Source organism: Crinia signifera, chromosome 2 (genome assembly GCF_055691185.1).
Source record: "Crinia signifera chromosome 2, ASM5569118v1, whole genome shotgun sequence".
NCBI classification, from domain to species: domain Eukaryota; kingdom Metazoa; phylum Chordata; class Amphibia; order Anura; family Myobatrachidae; genus Crinia; species Crinia signifera.
In genome coordinates this window covers 343,870,897-343,897,209 of record NC_139218.1, presented here as the reverse complement: position 1 = coordinate 343,897,209, position 26,313 = coordinate 343,870,897, and the positions used below count along the sequence as shown (strand labels likewise).

The 26,313-nt window shown below is 43.5% G+C and overlaps 1 protein-coding gene across 1 annotated transcript; it reads right to left on the bottom strand.

The window, feature by feature from the left end:
• Nucleotides 1-2,573: 2,573 nt before the first annotated feature.
• LOC146058541 (keratin, type II cytoskeletal 3-like) lies at nucleotides 2,574-20,940 on the bottom strand. The gene is made up of 9 exons (XM_083170826.1): nucleotides 20,611-20,940; nucleotides 19,883-20,094; nucleotides 15,305-15,365; nucleotides 11,643-11,738; nucleotides 9,511-9,672; nucleotides 7,434-7,544; nucleotides 5,656-5,876; nucleotides 4,041-4,081; nucleotides 2,574-2,629 (listed from the first exon to the last, which is right to left on the bottom strand). Exons 1-9 carry the CDS (start codon nucleotides 20,938-20,940, stop codon nucleotides 2,574-2,576), a joined length of 1,290 nt encoding a protein of 429 aa, XP_083026952.1.
• Between the last annotated feature and the right edge of the window lie 5,373 nt (nucleotides 20,941-26,313).

Below are 26,313 nucleotides of genomic sequence, written 5' to 3'. Positions count from 1 at the left end.
ATAAAATGGTACTTGTGTACTAGCACGGCACCCATCGCATCGCAGACCATAAGGCATGCGATGGTATGCGATGCGATGTTACGCGATGGCAGGCGATGTTATACAATTTTAAATTGTATACCATCGCATTGTATGGCATTGTATGCCATTGTATGCCATTGTATCGCATATACAATGGTATGCGATTAAAAATTTTATAAGCACCCTAATGGGTTTTTCAATGTTAAAAGTGCCCCCTACAACATAATTAAACGTGATGGGTGCTTATTATGTTAAAAACACCCCCACGTCACCCCCACTATCAACGCCAACCTGAAGCGTGGCGAGCGCAGCGAGCCCGCGAGGGGCAGCGGTACACGTCCTCCAACCTTTTCATACCCCCACTATCCACGTCGGCGTGGAGTTGAATTTATATAGTGTGGCGAGCGCAGCGAGCCACCGAGCACGAAGCGTGGTGAGCGGACGCGGAATACATGTAAAGTAATCCGCGTCCCCTCCCGGGGCTCGCTGCACTCGCTACACTATATAAAATCAACTCCACGCCGACGTGGATAGTGGGGGTATGAAAAGGTCGGAGGACGCGTACCGCCGCCCCTTGCGGGCGTGCTACGCTCGCCACGCTTCGGGTTGGCGTTCATAGTGGGGGTTGCGTGGGGGTGCATTTAACATTGTACGCACCCATTAGGGTGCTTATACAATTAAAACTCGTATAGGAGGCTTATACAATTTAAAATCGCATCGCATCGAATCGCTGTGCATCGGGTGTATGGCATGCGATTATATATCGTACGACTTAATATAGTGGGCGCCGTGATAATACACAAGTACCAATAAAATAATTAGCTTCAATAAAAGGGGTTAGTGTTTAATGCGCACACTTGTGACTCAGGGGACCTGGAAAACATAAACTGATGGAGGTCCTTGAGGACTGAGTTTGGATCTACTGATCTAGCGGGTGGTGAATTAAGTAAGCTGAACATGGCTAAGTAAGTAAGCTGAAGGTTAAGTAAGCTGAACATGGCTAATATAAGATTAATATGAAAATAGTGTAAAAGTCAAATAAAAGTTGTTAGTAATAACATGTTCATATTGCCAGTGTGAACAATACAGCTTTTACCCCCGTTCACACTACTAGGCAAATTCCCTGGTGAAGCAGTTCTACCTTCTAGAAGCAGTTCTAGAAATGCCTTTCAACACCGTTTTTTTTCCCAGTGTGAATGGGTCAACCCTGGTCTCCAACCTGGGTAAAAAAAGAAGGGCTGGAGACACGGGAATTTCGAACTGTTCACACTGAAAGAAAAACTTTGTTTAAAGGCAAATGACCTGGTCGACATGATTGACCCTGGCATTTGCTTGGCAATGAGAATGGGGTATAAGTAAACATCAGCATGAGAATTATTTTTTCTTTAAATTCAAAACAGCTGATTAAAATTGATATTTAGAAAATTGTTTTTTTGTCTTCAATTTCTCATTTTTGATTTTCTTAAGATAAATTCTATCTATACATATGTTTATACATTTAAATGACGCCCGCTTTTGCTAATTTGAATGTGATTTTAAACCAGATGAGGTGTGTCATGAATGCAGATCACGTAACAACAATATACTAATCATACGAACAGTAAAGAATAAAGACACAGAGACATTAATTTGACATAAAACTGTTAAACTATTAATTTATTTATTAGTTTATTTATTTTGCATATATATTTAAGGAAAAATATGGTGCACAGGAAGCATGTCCAAAATCCGCACAATCCACAATTCACCATAACATCAAACAACATGCATTGTAGGTGGATGCCACCCAAGGTGCACAACTTCACACCACAAAGGGTTTTTACTTGAACCTTTAACTTTACTACCGATCCATTTGACCAACTACTAGTCAACAAAGGGAGCGCACCTATCATTCTTTCCCGCCACAGATTAGCCAATGATAAATCTCCACCCAACAAAAACTATTATGAATGGAGAGTGAAAAGAGCGAAATAAAGAGGCTTTGGCCAACAGCCCAAGCCTTTACATAAAGTTTAACACATAGGGTAAAATTTTATAGGATGAGAGACTCAGAAAGTGAGAGATTTGGTAAGAAATCTCCAGTTTTTTAAAGCAGAAATCATTTACACTGCAAAACCAGTTTGATTTTGCAGTGTAAACGATTGCCACTTTAAAAAAAAACCTGGAGATTTCTTACCAAATCTCTCACTTTCTGAATCTCTCATCCTATTACATTTCACCCAGAAACTCTTATCCAACACCATAGGCAGGCTAAATCAAGTGATCCACCTTCATGCCAGACCCCATCCTAGAGGTTGAATCTACCTAATTTCTTATGAAATCATTTAGGGTGCAAAACCAGGAAATAAAGAGTAATTTCTTTAACCGAATATGTACTTTGAACTCCCACTAAATTGCCGTGAATTAAAGTCATTCTTAGCTTACTTCTCCATTACAGAATATAGGTTATCTAGCACATTTTTGAGCAATATATTTTTGTAAGGAAGCGTAAATGCAGTTCAGGTTGTCAGTTGTTGATATGATTTTCATATTTTCTCTGGCCTTCCTGCCCCTCAAAAGAAAGGAATGTGGTCAAGACCATTAAGAGAGTCATATTCACGTACAATAGCTGCAAGAGGGAAATTCAAGGATTACATGCATATCATTATTTGTATTGCATATTACCTAAACTGTAACATGCAGTCAACACATACAACAGACAAATGCAGCCATTTTGAAGACTTAACAAAACCAATACTGTATTCATGGTGAAGCTACTATGTCACTAGCAAATAGATGCCAGTGGGGTATGAGGCACTTTTTTATTCGTACCGTGTTTCCCCGATAATTAGACCTCCCCCGAAAATAAGATCCACCCCAGATTTTGGACATGTGTCCAAAATAAGACCTCCCCCCAAAATAAGGCTGATTCAATTTTCAATGCACTGGGTTCCAAACAATAAATTCTAGCCCCCGCTAACCCCCACTAACCTCCGGTGACCTCTGCTCACCGGTGAGGTATTTAGAGACCACAGGCTTCTACAGAAGCCGCTTCTGCTCCCGGTCCCAGGGATGCATTGCGGGAGGCGGCGTGACGTCGCCGCGCACATCACGCGGCTGCAGCAGAGCGGCTGCAGCAGAGCACGGAGCGCTGGCGTTGCTGAGACTGAGAGAGAAAGGAGTTGTGTTTAAAGGAGGCTGTTACGGTACATTCCCTCTATTTAACGGAGGACTGGGGGCATGTTTACAAGGAGCACTGGGGCATGTTTTAAAGGAGGACAGGGGCATGTTTAAAATAAGACCTCCCCTGAAAATAAGGCCTATGGTGTTTTTTTTTGGTTGGGAAAAAATAAGACAGTGTCTTATTATCGGGGAAACACGGTATTACATACAGTACCATTGGTATTATTGCCATTATTTGAGCCGCTTGCCAATAGGAAAGGGAAGGGGGGGTTTCTGGGCAACCGCAAACAGCCCCTGCATTTGCCCAAACCCTAGAGGTGCCAGGTCACGTGCTACCTGTCCAATGATTATTAATCCTGACTTGCTGTTTCATTCCTAGATCTGCTGTATACTACTGCAAACATTGATGGTTTGAATGCATGATGTACAATGTTCCTGGGTCAAGAAAGACTTAGTGGGTATTTATTTCTATGGGAGTGCTATTGAAGATTGGATGTTGCTAGGGGCAACCAATCAAGATCTACTTTTTATTTATTTACCACCTTCTAGAAGATAATAGATAGAAGCTGAATGGTTGCCCATAGCAACATCCCATATTCAATAAAACTCCCATCTTAGTAATTAAACTCATTTGTTGAATCACTGGTCTACAGAGTATACCGCACAGGGGTAAATTTACTAAAGCTTCTAAAAATGAGATTCTTTCTACTAGTTTCTAAAATGCATAGAGAGATGATAGGCAGACTATGATTGGTTGGTTGCTATGGGTAACATCAGCATTTTTTTAAGCTTTAGTAAATTTAACCACCTTTTAAAAGTGATTTAACATAATCAGGAAAGAATATTGCATTACTTACTGAACCTGGTAGGGTAACGGTAATTTCCTTTTCCAAATTCTCTGTAGGAACAAGAGAAGAAAAGTAATGAGGGATTGAAATGACAACTAGAAAATCCATTAAGGCATAGCTGTAGAACTGAGTGTGAGTTTAGGTTTGCAGTGAAATGGGGTCCCTTGAAGGAGGCTGCAAGCTTTAGTGCATCGATCAAATCGTGACCCAAAACTTCATTGTGTACTATGTTTATTATGGTGTGTGCCTACGACTCAGTATAAGGTGTAGCAAAATCATTTTTGTAAATCTATGGCTTTTCAGAACAAACTCCTGTCTTCAGACACTCCGCTGTGTGTTTTAAGGGGCTCACCTTAGGACAAAAAAGGGTGCAGCGTGCTCCCTCGGGTGCACAGACAGGCGCTACCAAGGTTGCCTTTCTAAGAGCTGCCACTTAACAATGGGGTTGTCGGCCCCAATATACCAAAGCAAAAAGAAAGAAAAGAAAGTGGCGCTGGTTTGCTGAAAGGTCATACAAATATTTAATAAAAATTAAAAAACCATGTCATACAATTGTTCAGCAATATGAAAAGAAATAAAAAATGGTGAATAAGTGTGATAAATCTGGACCGGAGGTAACTGGAGTGGTGACCAGCAACTGCGGAGATAGGGGGGGGGGGAGATTCCCACTGCAGTGAGGGGAGTGGGCGACCAAATCGCTGAGAGGTCCAGAAAGTTTAGAGGTCCAATAAAAATCAACTGGTCTGGTCCAGAATGTACCTCTAACGCATTTCACTGCTTAGAAGGAAGCAGCTTTTAAAAAAAAGCTGCATCCTTCTAAGCAGTAAAATGCGTTAGTAGTACATTCTGGACCGGACCAGTTGATTTTTATTGGACCTCTAAACTTTCTGGACCTCTCAGCGATTTGGTCGCCCACTCCCCTCACTGCAGTGGGAATCTTTCCCCCCCTATCTCCGCAGTTGCTGGTCACCACTCCAGTTACCACGCCAATTTGCATCAAACGCATGAATCGAGGTTGGTAATGACGCTGCCGTTGAGTTCTGCTTCAAGTATTAAAGATACCTTTATAAACTTAGCACAGATAAAATTCATGTGAGTCAGGGTACGACTCTGTTCTTAATCCCCCTTGGTGATGGGCATACCTCTCAGAAGCAAAGAAGCTAAAGAAACCTTTATGTATCTATTATCACATCACTTACTGTGAGTGGGGTAGGCCTTTCTCACCTATACTATCTGCAAGAGCACCATTTTCTTGGACTTTGAATTCATTGAATTCAAAACTGTTCTACATACTGTATTGACAATTTAATTATTTTTGCTTTGTATGTCTGATGAAAACTACAATGACTATTGGAAAAAAAACAGCAGACAAAATCACAGAATATCGAAAAATATTTAGCAGCATAAGGAACATATTGTATACAATATTTCATTATTTCTTCAGCACTACTTTTCTACTGTTTGCTTTGCTCTACTGTTTCTCTCTTTTGACCATGTCAACCTATTTCATGGTGAACTTTTATTATGTCAAACTTGTGACCCTGTTGACCTATTGGGGGTGACCTATTGACTGTTTAGCTAGACACTGTAGATCTATAAACCAAAGCCAATTGAGGAGACTTGCCTTCTCTGTTCTTCCTCTATCATTTCGCGGTAAACGTCGATTGCCGTTTCTAGGCACAATATCACACTCTCCAACTTATGGCATTTTTGCAGCTCATGAGCCAGCTCAGCTATCTCATCCATCAGTTCAGCCTTTGTTTCCATTTCCCGGATGCATTCATTTTCATAATCATTTTTCCCTTTATCCATGCAATGTGTAATCTTCCAATGAAGCTCGGCAATCTGGAAATACATGCCATAAAAATAAATATTAAGATAGATATCTAGTTATCAAAAGGGTAGATATAAAATAGATGGAGGTGTTATAATGATGTTGTTGCTTCAAGTCCACATCGAACATTTAGATGTTCATGACAGTTTAACTTTCTAACAATAATAAGAAGCATTAAAGAACTTGAAAGTTATTTTTTATATTCTTTGGCAAATAACATATTTAAATATACGGCCTACCCAGGTTTCCACCCAATATAATGTAAAATAATAACCATTCCAGATAAATGCACTACTCACTGAGCTATTTAATTTTGCCTAACAACTATGGGATTTCTTACAATATGAAGCTACCTGTACTTTGTAAAAAAAAATGATCGGCATTGCAGAGAAAAGCTGGTGTGACTAGGGAAGTCCATTTGATTTCTAATAGTACGATTAAACCTTTCTTGGAGCAATGTGAGAATATATAAATCTCCCCAAGAGATGGTTTGAAAAAATATGTTCCCAATCCATAGGCCTCACATATGTTGTCTCAGGCAAATATAGGATTTTGTTACATGGATATATCCCTGACAACCCTTCATTTTGGGATGTTTGGAATACAGACTTTCTTCACAGAGGGAGTCATGTTAAATGGTATAAGCACTGTGAGATTATGTCTCATTGTCCCACTAGTCCGGAGATACTAGAAACACAGTATGAATTGTTATCAAGGTGGTATAGATACCCCTCACTTTTGCACAAATGTTTCACCTCTGGCTATATGCTGGCGAAGTGGTACAGATAGACCCTCTTATGCACATATGGTGGAATCATGGCCGGTTTAAGGCTTCACAGCACCCTAGGCAAAACTTACTGCACACACCCCCCCCCCCCCTCCCCCATACTGCCACCAATACCCACTTTCCAACCCCTTAAGGCATACTTGACAAACATTCTGGAATGGCAGGATGGCACCCAAAAAATTCAGGAAGGTGGGCAAGTCCCGTCATTTCCCTGGAGACCCCTCTTTGCCACCCACAATAGAGTACAAGAAGGAGGGGCAGCAAAGTAGGGAAGTATGCCTCAAGGGAAAGTATGGAGGTGAGGTCTTAGAATTTCCACAGCAGCCACCTGCATTAGGTACAACAAGGATCCTCATAGACATCCTTGATCATTTAATAGGCAGACTTGGTGGTGCCCCTCCAGAGCCTGGCGTCCTAGGTAGCTGCCTAAAGCTGCCTAATGGTAGAGCCGGCCCTGGGTGGAATTGCCCATTAATTACCCCATTCTGGGATGAAATAATCAAGCTCTCAACTAAAATCTTGAGCATCCTGGTGCCAACTGTACTGGACTTCTGGTTGTTCTCCCACTCTACCATCCCTATAGCTAAGTATAAAAAAAAATCCTTTCTTAAACACCTAAATAATGCATCTAGAGCTGTGGTTCCAGTACAATAGCGGACCCATGAAGCGCCCATGATTGGGGAATGGTATCAAGGAATAGACTTCAATATGACAATGTAATCATACATTTAAAATAATTAATCAACGTGTCCACCATAGATTAAATTACATGGAAATTTACCTCTTTCTTTGCTTTCTCAATTTCATCTTTTTTGAACAGGATCTCCTGAAAGATGTACTTTTCTGGATGATATTTTTCCTGATCTCTGGCATAATCCAGCAGCTGCCCGTACTGTTGATAGAATACAGTTATAGATCAACAGAGTTGGAAAAGCTTAGGAAAAACTATACTAAGAATACTGTACTGGATATAAACATTCTGCATTGAAATTCAGAAAATGTCCCTACACTCCATGATTCTATTAGACATTTATGGAATTCTGGAACTATAGTAACCATCCAGAAAGCCTTCTGTATGAGTGAAAAACAATCATTGATCCAGACCATTATATGGGATCGCAATGTTGATTGGTGCTTGAGTAAAAATGGGTTGGGCGAATGTTGTAACCTGGCTGTGTGCATTCATCAAACAACCAATACACTAAGAGGCTGTTATACGTTTTCTTTTTTTGCAAGACTTGAATTTCTCTACACTCCATGAGCAGCACAAATGTACACGCATACATCTGTATGTAGACTTATTGTTGATTTGCATGAGGAGGTTATTCAGACCTGACCTCTGTTGTGCGAATTCGCACGACGACTGATTATTGAACAACTGAGCATGTGTCTGGGCTGCAGCGTGCTTTCATAACATCACCCAGCGACAGAAATCAGCAACATTTTTATTTATAACTCGATGCAGTTTGATTCACAGGAAGTGACAGTGTGTGGGAGGTAATCGTCCATTTTCTGGAAGTGTCAGGAAAAACGTATATGCATGCCGAGGCGTTTTCAGGGAGGGTGTGTGAAGTCAGCTCCAGCCTCGATCAGTTTGTGTCTGTCTCAGAGGTGTAGAAGGGTCAGGGTAATGCACAGACTGCACACAGTGGGGAAACTATTAGATGATGATTGAGTTGCCAATGGATTTGCAGCTGTGCAACGATCTGCGATATTTATACTCTGGCTGTGCGGTGGCTAACTGATCGCAGGACGCTACAGTAAGTATGTTCCCATATTTGGCAGTACGGATGGTGTGATGGTTAGCATTACTTCCTCACAGCACTGAGGTCATGGGTTCAACTACCACCATGGCCCTAACTGTGCGGAGTTTGTATATTCTCCCCTACTTGCATGGGTTTACTACGGGTACTCCGGTTTCCTCCCACAATCCTAAAGTATACCGGTAGGTTATTTGGCTTCTAACAAAAATTAACCCTAGAATAAATTTGTCTGCGGGTACATGTGGTAGGGAATATACATTGTAAGCTCCACTGGGGCAGGGAATGATGTGAATATTGAAATATTCTCTGTGAAGCGATGCGGAATATATGTGCGCTATATAAAAAAACTGTTAATAAATAAATAAAAAATAAATAAAATAAATAATAATTGCTGCACAGTTAGTCATTATGGGATTGGCTAAGCCATACAGAGATGGAGGCTATAGCATAGCTGGGTAGCTCTGGTGATTTGCTGATTGCCTATTGTCACTACCAACTGAAAATAGTAGATTAATTGTAAATTATTACACGTCAATGACTATTCTCATTACTCCGTTTGGACTACCTCTGGTATGAACATATCATTTATTTTCATTTGTATATTGTGTGTGTACTTTATCCCATTTTATATTGAACATGGGTTTTTATTTTTGTCAATAACTTTAAAGAACCCTTTTACCCATTATTATATTATATACAAATAGGCTAATGTGGCTTATAAGGCTGAACCTCCATATACATTTCCCGATACCCTCCAACACCGAGGATACCCTTCAGGCTGCCGGCATCAGCAAATGTATATACATAATGTACTTGTGTGCCTGATGTATTCCTGGTACATATGACACTGTTTGTGGGCTAAATGCATCTAAGTTTCTGTGGACTTTTCTACCTGCATATGGGCACCAATGCCAGTGTCTAAATAATAGACATTAGCAGATTATGACTCATTATTTGTTTCTTTGCATAATTTAAAATATTATACTATACCACGACAATAACCCCATGTACACAGTACATTACAAGAATATTAACTGTGTTCTAGAAACAGAAGACATTTGGGTTTGCTAATGCAGTGGGAAATGCATTCCTAACCTTACTCTTGAGGAATTCTTCTGCCTCTGCTTTGTTCAATTTGGCAAGTTCCACAAACGAATCCTTTACATCATTCAAACATATGTCCAGAGATCTGCTGTTGTCCATGCGTATAATAATAATCAAGATGGGATTTTTTGGTCGTCTGATCTCCTCAAGCTCCTGCAAATTTACAATATTTGGTTAGATTCAGTGGTGGCCCGTACCTTTTGTGGGGAGGACGGCTGCCTCTGACCTTGACGCAAGCACACACACACACCCGCCCCCACATCGTCGCTGCCGCCGTTCCCTGCAGTGAGTTCCCGGCGCCTGTGCTCTGATGACAGGCGACAGGACTGGCGCTTGCACAGTACAAACCTCTGTACTGCGCATATGGGCTGCTGCCGAAGTAATCATGGTCCTGGTGCCTGTACTATACAAATGAAAGGCACTGGGACCAGCATGTGTGCAGTACCGATATAGGTACTGCGCATACGCAAATGGTGAATCCGCAGGGCAGCCCGCAAAAGGGCATGCCGGAGGGAGAAAACACATCCCAATGGGACTGCCTTTTGTAACTGGCAGGTCTAACTTCCAATAGGAAGTCACTGCCAGTCACAGTGAAGCCAGTGCAGTCTCACAGACTGCATCTGGCTTCACTACAAAGGCAGATTTTACCTGGGGGGGGGGGGGGGGGGGGGGGGCTGCAGCCCATAGGTAAAAAACGCCACTGGTTAGATTCCATTTCTTAATAAAACATTTCAACAATAAACATTTCTGTGCATTATATCTGTCATCCAAGAATCTAGTTAGCTCTAATAAATTGCTGTAATCCAACTAATAAAATAAATAGATAGATAGATCCGTAGATAGATATTACATAAATGGATAGATATACAGATGTGAACATCTGCATTTAGGAGCTTGCTGTAACGTTATGTGAAGGCATTGTGGCCTGCCACGTGGCATCATAGTCGGCACCCATAAGACAGTAGGTGACAGGTTCATGTGTCTGTCATTGAAGTGTATGTGTATTGGGAGAATGGGCCTAGCGGCCTATTCTGGTTCACTCGGAGTGAACCGAATTTGGCCCCTACCCCAATGGTTGTGTTTGCACCCGTGCATTTCTGCGCATGCGCAAACCCAGACTGTGTGCAGCCGCGGCGATTTACATTATCGCAGGGCCATTCGCACGGGCCGGGAGTGCGTGGTGGCTGGCTCAGGTGCCGCCCATGGGAACTCCGGGCGTTTCATGGGCATCCCCATGAAAACGCTGGGCGTTCCCATGGGTTGGTGGGTGGGACGAGGTGTCCTGGGGGGGGGTGGGGGCAGGTGGCTGGCGGCACATGACCTGGCACTCACCCTGTCTTCGTGAAACTATCTGCAAATATGCAGTCTCCGCTGACTTATATTTGCAAAGGCTGGAGAAATCGTTCAATTGGAGGGCGACCAAGGAATGATTTTTTTTTCTGTGGGCACATGCGAGGAGGTGTGTCTTTGTGACACATCCCCTCACATGGTTGCAAGGGGAAACAGCAGCTGAGGTGGCTGTGCATCTGCCAGGGAGGCATCACAAAGACTCGTGAGCTATCAAGTCAACTAATTCAGACCTAATCGCAATGTGCATGCGCTAGGCCCGGCTGCAAGCGCCTTTGGCAAATATTTTTCTATTTGCAAGGCTCTCCCAACATGATTGATAGGGAGCGGTCATGTGAGTGGGAGTGTCCGGCCAAATGAAGGCGTGTGTATGCCTGCTGGGGGTGGACGCATAAGGCCCGGAAGCGGCTGTTTTGCTTGCAGCTGCCGAATAAGTCCTGGGCCACGCGGTGGCTGCGAGCTCCAGGGAGAAGAGGAAAAATCTTTCGATGGTAAGTGAAAATCGAATGATTTTTCCTCAAAGCGGCCGCATGCAAACGGATGTACACATCCGTTTGCAGCCCCGCAAATGCATTAGTAAGAGGGGATTTCACAGGGCACGTGGTGGAGGTTACCTACTTGCTGGCTCCGAACATTTGCAGCCCAGCGAGCAAGTCACCGGGCCCAATGTGTACACTTGCAGCGATCAGTGTGCGCAGCAACACTGCAGTAGGACACATCTATACAGTACATCATTTTTCATACAGCAACAGTTCTTTGAGGAGAGTAATTATTACCTGTTTAAATAGACCTTTCAAGAAGTCAATCTCACCCTTGAGAATATTCACTTTCCCTTGCAATTTTGCCTTGAGTGGACCATTTGCATAAACCTCCTGTAAATTAAGTAATCATAGTTAGGTATTCAGTGAGATTGGACAGTGATTTTATTTAATTTGATGCTATGGTCCTTGGAGGGCCACTAAACCCAGAAACAATCAATAATCTGACCTAACAAATTAGAAAAGTTTAGCAACAAAATTCATATACTGAGTAACTAGCAGCTCCTATGATTTAGGTATAAAGTATTATAATCTCAGTAATGTAAAGTTTGAAATGTATATACTGTGTACAATCCATGCAGAACCACTTGTGTGACCGAACTCCTGTTATGAACTTACTCAAGTTTTTAGCCATTTATCATATACCAGTCACCAGTCCGTGAAAATAATGGAGCTGTTTGCAGGGACATGCAGTGAGGTAAATGACTGAGGAGTCCCTGGTAAGTACCAGAGCCAGATTTGCACACAATATATGAGACCAGGGGTACATGCCGGCATTATACACATGTGCAGCAGTATAAACTGCTGGAGATTCACTGAGTTTTGATAAGAGATGCACAGAAAAGGGAGCCAGGTGAGGCACTGCCTCACCTGCCATAGACTTTTTACGCCACAGTTTTTACTATAAAAATGATTAGAATAATAAAAATAAGATTTTTTTATATACTCTTTGTATTTTTGACATACTCCGGCGTATACATTAGTATGACAGGAAAGGCTCTGCCTCACCTATCTCACTCCACTGTACGGAACTGGCTGTTTGATTTTAGAGTTTCTTTCATGAAGGGTGCATGTGTTTGTGTGTGGGTGTGTGTATGTGCACCCATAAACAGAGCCATCTAGCGGCCGCCAGCGTACCATAGAAGTGAGGAGCAGCATTATCTATTATATAGGATGGTTTACTCTGAATAGTGAACCACTCAACATCTGCATCTTTTAAAAACAGAAATGTAGAGGTGTTATCCATAAAATAGAAACCAGTCAGATTCCAACTAAAGGGAGAAATACCATTGGCTCAGCAGGTGCAGTGCACTGGGACCCATGAGGACTAAGGGGCCTACTGCTGCCCAAACCAGCAATGAGTTATCCACTGGACCAATTTGAGCAATGTTGGATGAATGAGTGCAAGGAGTAGGGTGGTCCCCGCTGCCTTAGAGACCTGGCCATTACCTTAGAGAGGCAGGGATGAACTTGTGTTCTAGACTGATAACAGAGTCCTGCCTCTGATGATCAGAGACACATGCTGCCTCTAATTATTAGACGGATATACATTTTTCTGATTCACTTCTGTCTGCAAATTAAAGGCAGCTCACAACCGGTGTATTTGGAACTCAGTATGTCTGACCAAGTGTCAAACTGAGGAACGCCAGGACCAGGGCCGGCACTACCCGCTCAGCAGAGCCTGCAAAGCAGGGAGGAGCTGGGCTGTATAGGCACTCTCCCTGCTCTGTGACTCTGCCACTGTGAGTCTGTGCGCAGGCAGGTATGTGTGGTGCAGGGGAGGGAGGGATGAGACCAGCAGCAGCATTAGGGCTAACATCGGAGGGCAGCAGCAGCAGGGGAATTCCCTGCACCTCCCTCACTGCGGTGCCCAGCCCTTCCCCCTGATTTCAGTATCAGCATGTGCCGAGCTGTGATTGGATGAGCTCAGCACATATTGATTTGAAGAGAGCCCCTGATTGGAGGAGCCTATCATATGCTCCTCTGACCCCTGGAACACGGAGGATCACCCCACAGCATGACTTCCTCTGTGAGTTTGTAGCCTACTACCTCTGTCTCTGTAACTTCTGCCTCTCTGCAGCTTCTCTCTCTTTCTGTTCATCCTATCCCCTCCCTGCCCAGTATCTGCCCTCCTCTCCCTGGCCAGCACCTGTCCACCCTCCTGCCCAGTATCTGCCCCCCTCTCCCTGGCCAGCACCTGTCCCCCCTCCTGTCCAGTATCTGCCCCCTTTCCCTGCCCAGCATCTGTCCCCTCCTCCTGCCCAGTATCTGCCTACTCTCCCTGTCCAGTATCTGCCCCCTCTCCCTGCCCAGCACCTGTCCCTCTCTCTGCCCATCATTTATCCCCTCTTCCTGTCCATCATCTTTCTCCCCTATCCCTCTCTGCCCAGCATCTGTCCCCGTCTCCCCACCATCTGCTCAGCAACTTTCCACCTCTCCCCAGCATCTATCCCCCCCTCTCCTCAGTATCTGCTCCTCTATTTCCACATTTGTCTCCCCTCTTTCTGCCCAGCATATGGTTGCCCCACCCTTTATTTGCCAAGCATGTGTACCCTCCTCTATCTGCCTGGCATCTGTCTGTCTCCCTCATACCTTTTTTCCTTGAACCCCATCTATCATATCTACACTCCACCATATTCCACCATTTTACAGCAACACCCACTTTTCATTTTTTTCCCTCTCGCAACTCACTGTTTCTCTCACATTCCCCTTCCCGTGCTTCTATTTTCTGCTCTCTTCACTCAATCAGAACTACTATTTTTCTGTGTATTGGCTTAAGTAGGGGAACTTGCAATTGTAATGGGAACTGCCTTAATACTGATGTCTATTTGTTTATGTAATTGGTAAGTACAGCATTGGTAAAGTAAAAATAAATGTGCATTATGTTGGAGAAGTAAGTGCATAGTAGGCTCAGAGTAACTGACTTTAGATTAGATTGTTTGATGTAAGGACATCAAATTGATTTTAAAGACTTGAAGACTTACTGTATGATACTGTATCTCAATATGATAAACATAATAACCAATTCTCTACTACTGTGGGCATTATGTGTATAAGTTGCATTAATACTGTGGATTTTCTGTGCAATGGGCATTACTGTGGGCATTATGTATAAGGGCCACTACCTTTGTGGGCATTATGTTTTTAAGTAACACTACTGGGTATACTTATGAAAAAGGAAATATACTATAAGAGGATATACTACTGTGGGTGTTTTAAGTGGCAGCACTGTGTGCATTATGTATAAGGGACACTACTATGTGGTGTATTGTGAATCAGGGTCACCATGTCAATTTAAATAAGATTGCCCTACTGTTTGGTGTAATCGAATTGGTGGTACTATAGTGTAGCTCTGCTCTTTCCTTATGTTAACACACCCTGTATTTGTGTGCACTGTCCCTTTATTGAATATCGGAGGGCGCCAATACATAGTTTGCAGGAGGGCGCCGGACACCCTATTACCGGCCCTGGGCCCAGGACATTGCGTTTATACCCGTCACCCACTGCCTTTACCTATCAACCATTCTTTCTCCTTGACACACTCTGCCTCCCCCTGCCTTAGTCTGTCAACCTCTTTCTCTCCCTGTCACCCACTGCCGTGTTGTATATTGTGAACTTGGGTTGGGACAGAGGTGGGGTGTCTAAATTATATTTTTGCACCTGGGCCAACAACCCACAAACTCTGCCACTGATTCCGACTATCATTGACAAATACGTAATAAGGTAACTAATAGCCAGAATCTGATTAAATGTCTCTTCACTTCTCCCCCTTACAAGGTTTGATAAATCTCTCCCTGTGTATGCCTTATGCTAGTACATGACTAACATCTGAGTGGATATGCCATGACTTTGTTCCTTTCCTTACATGTGAATGTACAGTATAGCCGTTGTGCTCTTACCTTTTTGACATCAAGATAATGTTTCTGTGCTAAATCCCCCCGGTCACATTCGTTCTTATACCTGTTGGGATATACATGTTAGATACATCAAATGCAATGTGATTTATATGATTCATTCACTTAACAGTATTTCCCCATTTAAATTGGGGTGATACAGTGTAAAATCTGGGCACTACATTATAGACAGTTAGAAAATATATATTTTATGTACTTTGCACATTTTATATGAACTACTTTAACGTGATTCTAGATTTGGTTATTATGTTTATCATATTGAGATACAGTATCACAAGTCTTCAAGTCTTTAAAATCAATTTGATGTCCTTACATCAAACACTCTAATCTAAAGTCAGTTACCCTGGGCCTACTATGCACTTACTGCTCCAACATAATGCACATTTGTTTATACTTTACCAATGCTGTACTCACCAATTACATAAACAAATAGACATCAGTATTAAGGCAGTTCCCATTACAAGTGCAAGTTTCCCTACTTAAGCCAATACACAGAGAAATAGTACTTCTGACTGACTCGCGATGCTGCGAAATTCGACTAAACACCATCCGCACAAACGCCCGCCCGTTGCACACACGGAGATTTCAACCGCACATATGCGAATGGATGTTTTGCATCCATTTGCAGCTTCCGTGCGGGTACGATGGTCGGAGACCATCAAATGATTACTAATTCGTTTGCAAATCTGTCACTTTCTGGTGACATCTGGTGCAGGGTTGCCTACCCTCCCGGAATGGCCAGGAGGGTCCCGGAAATCGGGTCCCCCTCACGGTCCCCCGGAAAGGGTGGCAATCCTCCCGCATATCCCCCCCAGCTCCTGCGATGTGTCCCTCGGCGGGGGGGTCCGCAGGTAAAATGCCGCGATCGCGGCATTTTAGCCCCGCCCCCCGCAGTGCAATGACTGAAATACCGGCATTGCACGGCGGGGGGCGGGGCTAAAATGCTGTGACGTTGTAGACATGCCCCCAACAGGGCATCATCTGTGTGGCCACGCCCCCAGACCGCCTCTTTTTCCAGTCCTGGAAATGGCCCCGCCCCCCTGCCTGACAGAGCTGGCTGCCCTCTCCCGGAGAGGGCAGCTCAAAAGTCGGCAACTATGATCTGGTGACGTCAGCTGCCCACCCCCAGCATAGGCATCATGGGCTAATTAACATGGGAACGCCCAGCGTTTTCATGGGGAAGCCCATGAAATGCTGGGTGTTCCCATGGGCGCGACTCCAGTCTGAGCCTACACGCCCTCTGCCCGCCCTGATGCCGTGAACAGGCCGGGGACTATACAAGTTGCCACGTTCACTCTCACAGATGGCCTGCACATGCGCATAAGCATATATGCGCATGCTACAGAATACCCCCACCGCCACCCCCTGCTGTCGCTTACACCCCCCCCCCTGCTGTTGACATCAGCGTCGGCAAGTGTGTATACCCCTGCCAATGCTGGTACTCTGCCATCGTCATCGGGGATGGTCATGTGTGTATGCACCTTTATACTTTCCAGCTGTCCCAATTTTAATGGGACAGTCTTGTTTCTTTAGGACTGTCCCAATGTATCACAGTATGCTAACGTTAGACAGGGGGGGGGGGGTTCTTACATGCTAAATCATTGTAAGAAGACTGTTACAAGGGCCATAAGAAGGTGGATGTGGTGGCCTGCCCTGCTGACCCGCAATCCCTGTAGCTGGGTGCCCACTGTGATTCATGTGTGCTTGGATCCCTCTCTCCACTCTGACATTACTACAGCTCCCACACTGAAAGACAGACTGGTGTCTCCCATCGTGCCGTGCAAGGAGCTGTCAGACCTGTGCAGCCAGTCGTGGCATCCACAGGATGTTCTGAGCAATCAGCAAGTAATCAGGTGGCAAGGATGGCACAGGGTCACTGCAATCCTGCTAAACTGGGCATCAATTATTTGATCTCTAGCTTCAGGCGAGGATTCTGAGTTGAGAGCAAAGCATAAAAAAAGCAAGTAACTTTGTTCCAATACTTATGTCTTTTTTCATGCAAATATAGGCTGCTTGTGCATGTAGCCATACAGTGTAATGCTGGGCAGCTTTATTACTACACAGCAATTTAGAATTGCTTGTGGACATGCCCCCCCCCCTCCAAGAAAAAAGCCAAGTCTCCCTGCACATTGTATTAAATCTGATCCATCACATGTTACATGGGGCCTTATTCTAGTTCACTCTTTCTGACAAAATCCTTCTTAGATGGACAAAACCATGTGCACTGCAGGGGGGGGGGGGCAGAAGATGTAACATGTGCAGAGAGAGTTAGATTTGGGTGAGTTATTTTGTTTCTGTGCAGGGTAGATACTGGCTGCTTCATTTTTACACTGCAATATAGATCTCACTTTGAAGTAAAACCCCACCCAAATCTAATTCTCTCTGCACAAGTAACATCTGCCCCACCTGCAGTGCACATGGTTTTGTCCATCTAAGAAGGATTTTGACAGAAAGAGTGAACTAGAATAAGGCCCATGGTTTGGCCAAGGTGCTCTGTTACTTGAACTTGTTGCTTTGCTCCCATATAAAAAAATTGTGAGCAGTGTTTTGCATTTATCTCTATCTCGAAATGAAGGCCATATTTTTCAGTATCACAATTGGGCTTCCTTGTACAACCATAAAATATTTTCCAACTAACAAAACAAACAGTCAAGTTTTATAACAGTACTAGAAAAATGTCAGAATGAGTGTTACATTTGTGTGTAGACTGTTCAATGTTGTTAATTAATTAATGTTACTGGAAGCGCTTAGAGACAAGGGGTTAAATGTACCGAAGCAATAGCAAACAATCAGATTATGCTTATTTCTCCATTGCATCCTAGAAAATGATAAATAGAATCTCAGTTATGGGCAACTTCACCTCTTTTAATTTTTAGAATCTTTGGTAAATTTACCCTATGGTTGGACCAATTAATTTCTGTATAGTCACATATCAGTGCCAGATTAAGCCTTCGGCGGGGCCCGGGGTACTTTAGCCAGGGGGGCCCCCTTGCACTTGTCATTACTGGCCGCAAACTGCACGGGAGAATATTACACTGTCAAAACACAGAGTAAAGGCAGTATAAACTTGGTCAATGGTTAACTGCAGGGGATATAGATATATATATATATATATATATATATATATATATATATATATGACACACACACACACATACATACCATATGAAAAGTCTGTGTTTGTCCCTCTGCACCTTACTCTGTAGGATACCTCACAGTCCTAGTGCTGCCTTTGATTAAAAACCCTCCCATGACTAAGCTGCTGCTGCTGCTGTTCACCATGGGCATGTAATGAGCTCCACCAATTAGAGCTCAGCACAAACCTCTCAGCCTCTGCCCTCTGGTTTAAAGTGTCATGGGATTTAGTCAACTCCCAGTAATGAACTGCACACTTGTGCAATCAGTGTGCCTTGGCTCCCGATGCTCAGCACCATTAATCATTGTCACATTGGCAGATAGGTGAAGCTGCAGCACTACCCCTTTCCCATGCACAAAACCTTTTTGAAAAATACATGCCAACCACAGGGGGCCCCTAGCTAGTGGGGGGCCCAGGGGCACTGACCCCTTGTGCCTCCATTATAATCCGGCCCTGTCACATATACAGTGAGTGTACTGTATGTGCACTGCCAATTCTGAAACTTCAGCCAATATTGATCACTTTGTTCAAGAACTGATTAGAGCAGAGGTTCCCAAATAGAGACCTCAAGGCACCCCATATGGTCCTGTCTTTAAGAATAGTATATCCAGGGCCAGCCATAACTTGCTGTGTGCCAGTAGTGCAGAATTCCACAATTTGAAGCTATTTAGGGGTGGGGCTTAAAGTCGAGAAGTGTCTGCCCCACCCCTAGTCCTCTGGAGCTGCTAGAGCTGTAAGAGTCAGGTAGTACTCCCCCCTCCCCCCATCTCTGCCTGGTGTAATGTGTAACAGGGCGTTTGTCTAGCGTTGCGTGGATGGGGGCTCTACCTTGTTAGTGCGTAACTGGTGCTCTGTCTGGTGTAATGTGTAAAGGGGCCTCTGCCAATTGTAATATGTATAAGGGGCTCTACCTGCCGCAATGTGTAGAAATGCTCTTTCTGACATCATGTGTGCAAGTGGCACTAATATGTGGTGTAATATAAATCGGTACTCTTATGTGGCCATGCCCTTTACTTATGAAGCCACGCCCCTAGTTTTATAGCATCCAACTTCGGCACGCACTGTCCCTATTTTTGGTATAGGAGGGTCGCCAATTCCCTTCCTGACACAAGTGGCTTAATTATTACTTCAATTGATTTTATTTAACCACCTGTGCTGAGCTATGGATGTCTTTACCAACCCTACTGTGCTCTTTATGTTTAATTGGTGTTAATTATTTCTATATATATATTTCATTTTAATGTAATTCTAATGCCTATGTACTGTACAATATACCATGCTTTCATTTATATAAAGTGACTGTGAAAAATGCATATTTAAATAAAATGAATTATTAAAACAATACCGTTGGGGTGCCTTGAGGACCGGGTTTGGAAACTTCTGGATTACAGCATTTATAGCCCTCTGAAAATTTTATTCTTACATACCTGTATTTAAGCTCTTCAACACTATTTTGTTTATTTTGTAACTCTCTATTCAAGTGACGCTTTTCTTGCGCTTTCTCGTCCAGCTTCTCCCTCAGTTTCTTAATCTCCTTTTCGAATAAAGGTGTCAAGTCCTTTTCTGGAGGAGGTGTTTGTTGCTGCAACCGCTGCCATTCCATCTGAAGTTCTCTATTTTTTTGCTCAAGTAACTGAACCTGACATAAGATATAACGACAATAACAACAGGCATAATAGAATACAAACTATTTAAGATTTTTTCAAACCAGAAAAATCAATTAAACCCGTGACATTTACAGTGTAAAATACTGTATATTGCAGTACAGTTGATATAGACCAACAATTCTATATAAAATGTGGGGTACTTATGTATTATCTGGGCTCCCATGTTAAATGCACCCCATATTTTCATACCCCTACTATCCAACTACGCATGGAGTTGAATTTATATAGTGTGGCGAGCGCAGCGCGCCTCCGTGCCCGAAGCGTGACGAGCGCAGTGAGCCCCCCGAGGGGACGTGGTCTCATAAGAAAAGCAGGAGCCCAGATATTACATAAGTACCAAATGTGGGCTTGGCATTCTCTATAGATTTCAATAATTAAAATACTGTAATAACAACAATCAACAAAAATTCAATATATTGTTTTTTGTATTAAATACAAATGATGCAATGATATTATAATGAAGAAACTACAAGTACATTATATCATACCTGGTAAATGTGTGAAGCAATAGGGTTATATAGAGAACAGAGTAACTCATATTGTGCTATTGCAATATCTGAAACAATTGGAGAGGGTGCCCAGAAATTAAATGGTGGCATGTTGTTGAAATTTCTCCCATATGGTCCTTGAAAGATTAATGCTTCTAAGTCATGGAACCCACCATACCCTACTCGTGGTGGTAAAATCAGTGGCATGTTGACACCTCTGCTCCCTGCTTTGGACCAGATTTGGGATCCGTTCATGCCTCCTACTGAAGATGAGCTCAAGCCTCTATGTGATGCTCCCCCGTTGTATCTAACAAGTTGATCATAGTTCATTGTTCCTACAGGTTCAGAGAAAGATGGGGACGGGTTGAGTAGTTGAACAAGTGCACTCTGTATATTGCTCTTATACTTTTATCTGCACAAGACAATGGGCTTGGCCATTGTTTTTAGCAGATCAGTTTACACGTGTCCTTTTTGTCATGCCTTGAAGCATAAGTCGTTGGTAATCTGTTAAATATGCTTTAGGAAAATATTTTGCATTGCTTGCAGGCAAACAGTAGTACATTATTTAAAGTTCATCGTTAAACAGGATTGTTTGCACCAGCCAGCATATTGGAAAGAAAAACAAAAGTATATGTATATAGCGCTAAGGACAGTTGGAGAAGAGACATACAAATGTGACTTTTAGTTTGTTGCCCGCAATGTGTTTGCAGTCTAGGCTGTTTGGTGCGACATAGTGTTTGGTGCTACTTGTTCAGCACAGCCCTCTAAAGCCAGATTAGGTAGAGGGGAGCGATGCTCCTCCAGCTACACATATAACCAAAAGGTTAGGGGTTACTTAGTGGGGGCTAGTGAAAGCTATGCTCCCTGCATGCATATGCATGTTCCATGCTACAATAGTAGTGAATAAGGGACCTGCATGCATAGGCAAACTCGGGGAGGGGAGGTTACAGTTGCCTGCGAACCCTCCTCCAATTGGCAAGTTGCTCAAATTGTAACAACAACAATAGCAATGGTATAGAATAGGATTACTTAAGCTGCAGCAACATAATCAGAATCAGAATCAGAATCATCTTTATTGGCCAGGTATACTTGCGTATGCTTGGAATTTTTTGTGGTAACAGTGCAGCATCAATCAGGGAACACAAAGGGGGTGGGAAGAGAGGCATAAACATACATCACATACATTTCACATGTATCTAGAAAAGTTTGAGTTAGTATTTGGTATGTTCAATACGGTTTAGTTGGTGGACAGCTATTGGGAAGAAGCCTTTTGTAGTTCTTGTCGTCTTTGCTGGGATGGACCTAAAACGTCTGCCTGACGGAAGGGGTTCAAACAGGTTGTGGCCAGGGTGTAGCTTGTCCGCCAAGATCTTTCCTGCACGCTTATTGACCCTGGCTAGGTATAGTTCTTGGACAGTGGGGAGCTCCGCCCCAATGATCTTTTCTGCCATCCTCACCACTCTTTGCAACCTTCGTCTGTCATTCTCATTTGCTCCTCCGAACCAGATTGTGATCGAGGAGCAAAGGACAGACTCTACTATGGCAGTGTAGAAGATGAGCAGCAGCTCCTGCGGGATGTTGAATTTCTTGAGTTGCCTCAGGAAGAACAACCGCTGCCGAGCCTTCTTGACAGTTGTAATGATGTTGGGACCCCATTTGAGGTCGCAGGAAATCTTTGTTCCTAGGAATTTGAAGGAGTCGACCCTCGACACTACTCTGTCAGATATTATGAGTGGGTGCATGGCATTTGGTTTCCTTCTGAAGTCCACCACCATCTCCACCGTTTTGAGGGGGTTGAGGTCAAGGTTGTTTCCGCTACACCATTTAGTTAGCCGATCCACCTCCCGTCTGTATGCCGACTCGTTTCCATCCATGATTAGGCCGATAACCGTTGTGTCGTCTGCAAATTTTATAATTTTTACTGACTGTTCTGCTGAGGTGCAGTCGTTTGTGTAGAGAGAGAAGAGCAGGGGGGAGAGGACACATCCTTGAGGGGCACCGTTGCTAATTGTGCATGTGTTTGACATGAATGCGCCTGCTTTCACCGCCTGTTTTCTTTCAGTCAGGAAGTCAGTGATCCAGGAGCATGTATGTTCTGGGACTCCTAATGAATGGAATTTTGTCTCCAGGATGTGAGGGATGATAGTGTTGTATGCCGAGCTGAAATCAACAAATAGTATCCTTGCATAGGTGCCTGGACTGTCCAGGTGCTGTAGAATGTGGTGCAGCCCTAGGTTGACTGCATCCTCGATACTTCTGTTTGCTCGGTAGGCAAACTGCAGGGGGTCGAGGTGAGCATTTGTAACAACTCTCAGGTGGTTCAGCACCATACGTTCAAGCACTTTCATGACCACTGATGTTAGTGCAATCGGCCTGTAGTCATTGAGGTCTTTCGCAGTTGAGCTCTTGGGAACCGGGACGATAATTGAGGCTTTGAAGCAGGTGGGGACCTTGCACATTTCTAGTGAAGTGTTGAAAATCCTGGTACAGTGTATGGGACAAAGCAGAACTGCTGCACATGCCCAGTGGTAGTAAACTCTACCAAGTTTTCTGCGTGTGGAGATTGAGTCCTCAATCAGTGCACTGTACCAGAAAGTAGCTACCAGGAAGAAGAGACAGAAGCCTTACCATGGGGTGGGAGAATGTGAGCTCAAAAAATGCATTACCGGTTCTATTATGTTTGTGTATTTATTTATTATGGTATGTCCAATCTTTTCCTGACCAATTATTTATTATTATTATTATTATTATTATTATTTGAATTATTATTGAAATTATTGATACAGCCTATACTATAGGAAATTTAGTGATAAATATTATAACTGTATTCCATACAGTATTCAGTGTATAAAAAGGCCAATGTCAACACACTAGGTTCTTCGACCTCTCCCCCAGTGACTTACACCCTTGCTCCAATGTTACTACATAGTGGGGGATTGTGTGCTGCATTTGGAAACCCCCCTCTAGAAATCCTGCATTTGTTATTGGGGTGTAATAGTAACCTTATAACACATCTGTAGAAACAAGCTTTGTGGCAGTTAGGGTTTTTAAAAAGTATAAAAGCAGACATAACATGCAATCTACTGTCTGGGTATTTATTTACAGAATTGTGCAATGAAAAAATAACACAAATTTTTGGCCTCCGAAAGAGGGTCAATTACTATTGGGAAACTAAATAGGAAGTACAGATCCAGCCTCTTTCTTCTTGGCCTTTAATAGGATTAATTGAGAAAGACCAATCACACTAATCCCCTCTTAATCACCTTGCTGTATTGTTCTCTCTATTGTAGTGCAGCTGCGAACAATAGCTGAAAGGAAGCATTTTCTGCGCCTGGGTGCAGAAACGTAGTTAAGAAGAACCTGGCTCAATTGGTTTTAGTAACGCCGGAACTCGCATCCAGTTGTTTTCCCGGTATACAAATCGCATATTTATTGAGATGCAAATTCTGGAAAATGTGTGTAAAAATCGCCAACATGCAGACCAGGTTATAACTGGCGAATTGGCCAGAACCCTGCACAGATCATTGAGATCTGTGCATGGTCTTGTCTTAAAAAATGTGTAAAAGTTTTATTTTTTTTAAATGGCGTGGGGTCCCCCCTCCTGAGCATAACCAGCCATGGGCTCATTGAGCCGGACCTGGTTCCAAAAATACGGGGGACAAAAAGCGTAGGGGTCCCCCGAATTTCTGAAACCAGCCCCGGACTCTTGGACCGGTCCTGGTTCCAAAAATACAGGGGACAAAAAAAATCTGTGGGTCCCCCGTATTTTGAAAACAGTACTGGACTCCAACAGCCCGCGGTGTCATGCCAAAGCCGGGGGACACTTTTTACATAAGGTCCCCCGGCCAAACCATGAGCACCGTGGCTGGTCAGCCTTGGACGGGGTACCTGGGGGAGTGGGGCCCCCCCAATAAAGGGGTCCCCCCCCAGGCTTCACCCGTCCAGGGCTGAAGCCTGGGGCTGTCACCGGTGTCCCAGGGATTTGGACGCCGGTCTGATAGGGTTAAAACACTCATTCATAACATTGCTTTATACAGGTGAACTACAAGTGCCAGCAGGCCTCCCCCGCATGCTGGGACTTGGTGAATCACGTGAATCACTACAAGTCCCAGCATGCAGGGCATTAATGGGCCTGCTGGGACTTGTAGTCCACCTGTAAATAGAATGTTAAAATGAAAGACACACACACAGAAAAGTAGAACTTTATTACACACACAAATGCACACCTCTCTTTTACACCAATATACTTACCAACCAAGGGTCCAGCGCTGCCCTCCCTCCTCCAGAACCAGCTACCCCGCACTGACAGCAGGATGAGACGGCTTTCTCCGGCGCTGCTAACAGCTTCTATAGCGGGGGAGGCCTGCTGGCACTTATAGTTCACCTGTATAAAGCAATTATATGAATGAGTGTTTTAACTCTATCAGGCCGGTGTCCAAAGCCCTGGGATACCGGTGACAGACCCGGGCTTCAGCTCTGGATGGGTGAAGCCTTGGGGGAGCCCTTTATTGGGGGGGCCCCACTCCCCCAGGTACCCCGTCCAAGGCTGACCAGCCACAGTGCTCATGGTTCGGCCGGAGGACCTTATGTGAAAAGTGTCCCCCGGCTTTGGCATGACACCGCGGGCTGTTGGAGCCCGGTGCTGGTTTCAAAATACGGGAGACCCCCAGATTTTTGTCCCCCGTATTTTTGGAACCAGGACCGGTCCAAGAGTACGGGGATGGTTTCAGAAATACAGGGGACCCCTACGCTTTTTGTCCCCCGTATTTTTGGAACCAGGTCCGGCTCAATGAGCCCGGGGCTGTTTATGCTCAGGAGGGGGGACCTCACGCCATTTTTTTTTTTTAACACAAATTTGCACATTTCCACAAATTCGCACATTTTCATGACTAAAAATCGCCCATTATCAGACTTAGTCGCACTTTTACCCCGGAATACGCAACTGATTAAATATGCGAATTCACTGCAAAAAATATGATTTTAAAAAGTGCGATAATGGGCTATTTTGAAAAGTTATTAAAACTCGCATCCTATTAAATGTCACCCAATATTTCAAAAACAGAGCTAATAATCTTCCACCCACTCTACAGAAGCAATATGCCGGACATTTATATTTCTTTGGATGACATCACTGTAAACCCACCAGTCAAAGTCATTGCCAGGTTTTATACTTGACTCAACTATTAATTGTCAACACATTCACATGGTAAATGTATATGAGCTTGGAAAGACATAAAGTGGAGAATGATAAAGCACCAGCCAATCAACATCTGCCATTTTACATGCTATGTTTGAAAATTGATCGTTAGGAGCTGATTGGTTGGTTCTGTATATTTCTCCAAGCTTGATATATCTCCCCCTCTGTCTGTATTACAATCTTGTTGCAGACGTCTAAGAAATATCGAAAAAAGGAGGTATAACATAGGTTACGACTGGGCGCTTGGTGTTAGTGGTGCTCCAATAGCCGCTGCTTAACAGTTAAGGTAGTCAGTCCTCACAAGAGACAAAGAAATAGAGTATTATGCTGATGCGGAATGCACATGAGAATAAAAAACAGCACTTGACCAATATATTCCCCAAAAAGTTTATTACTATAAAACATCAGTAATACATATTACAAACAATATAAATAAATATAAAAGACACACAATGGAGGTCAAGTGTAGAAGACTGGGGTATAAAAAAACAATTGGAAATAAATAA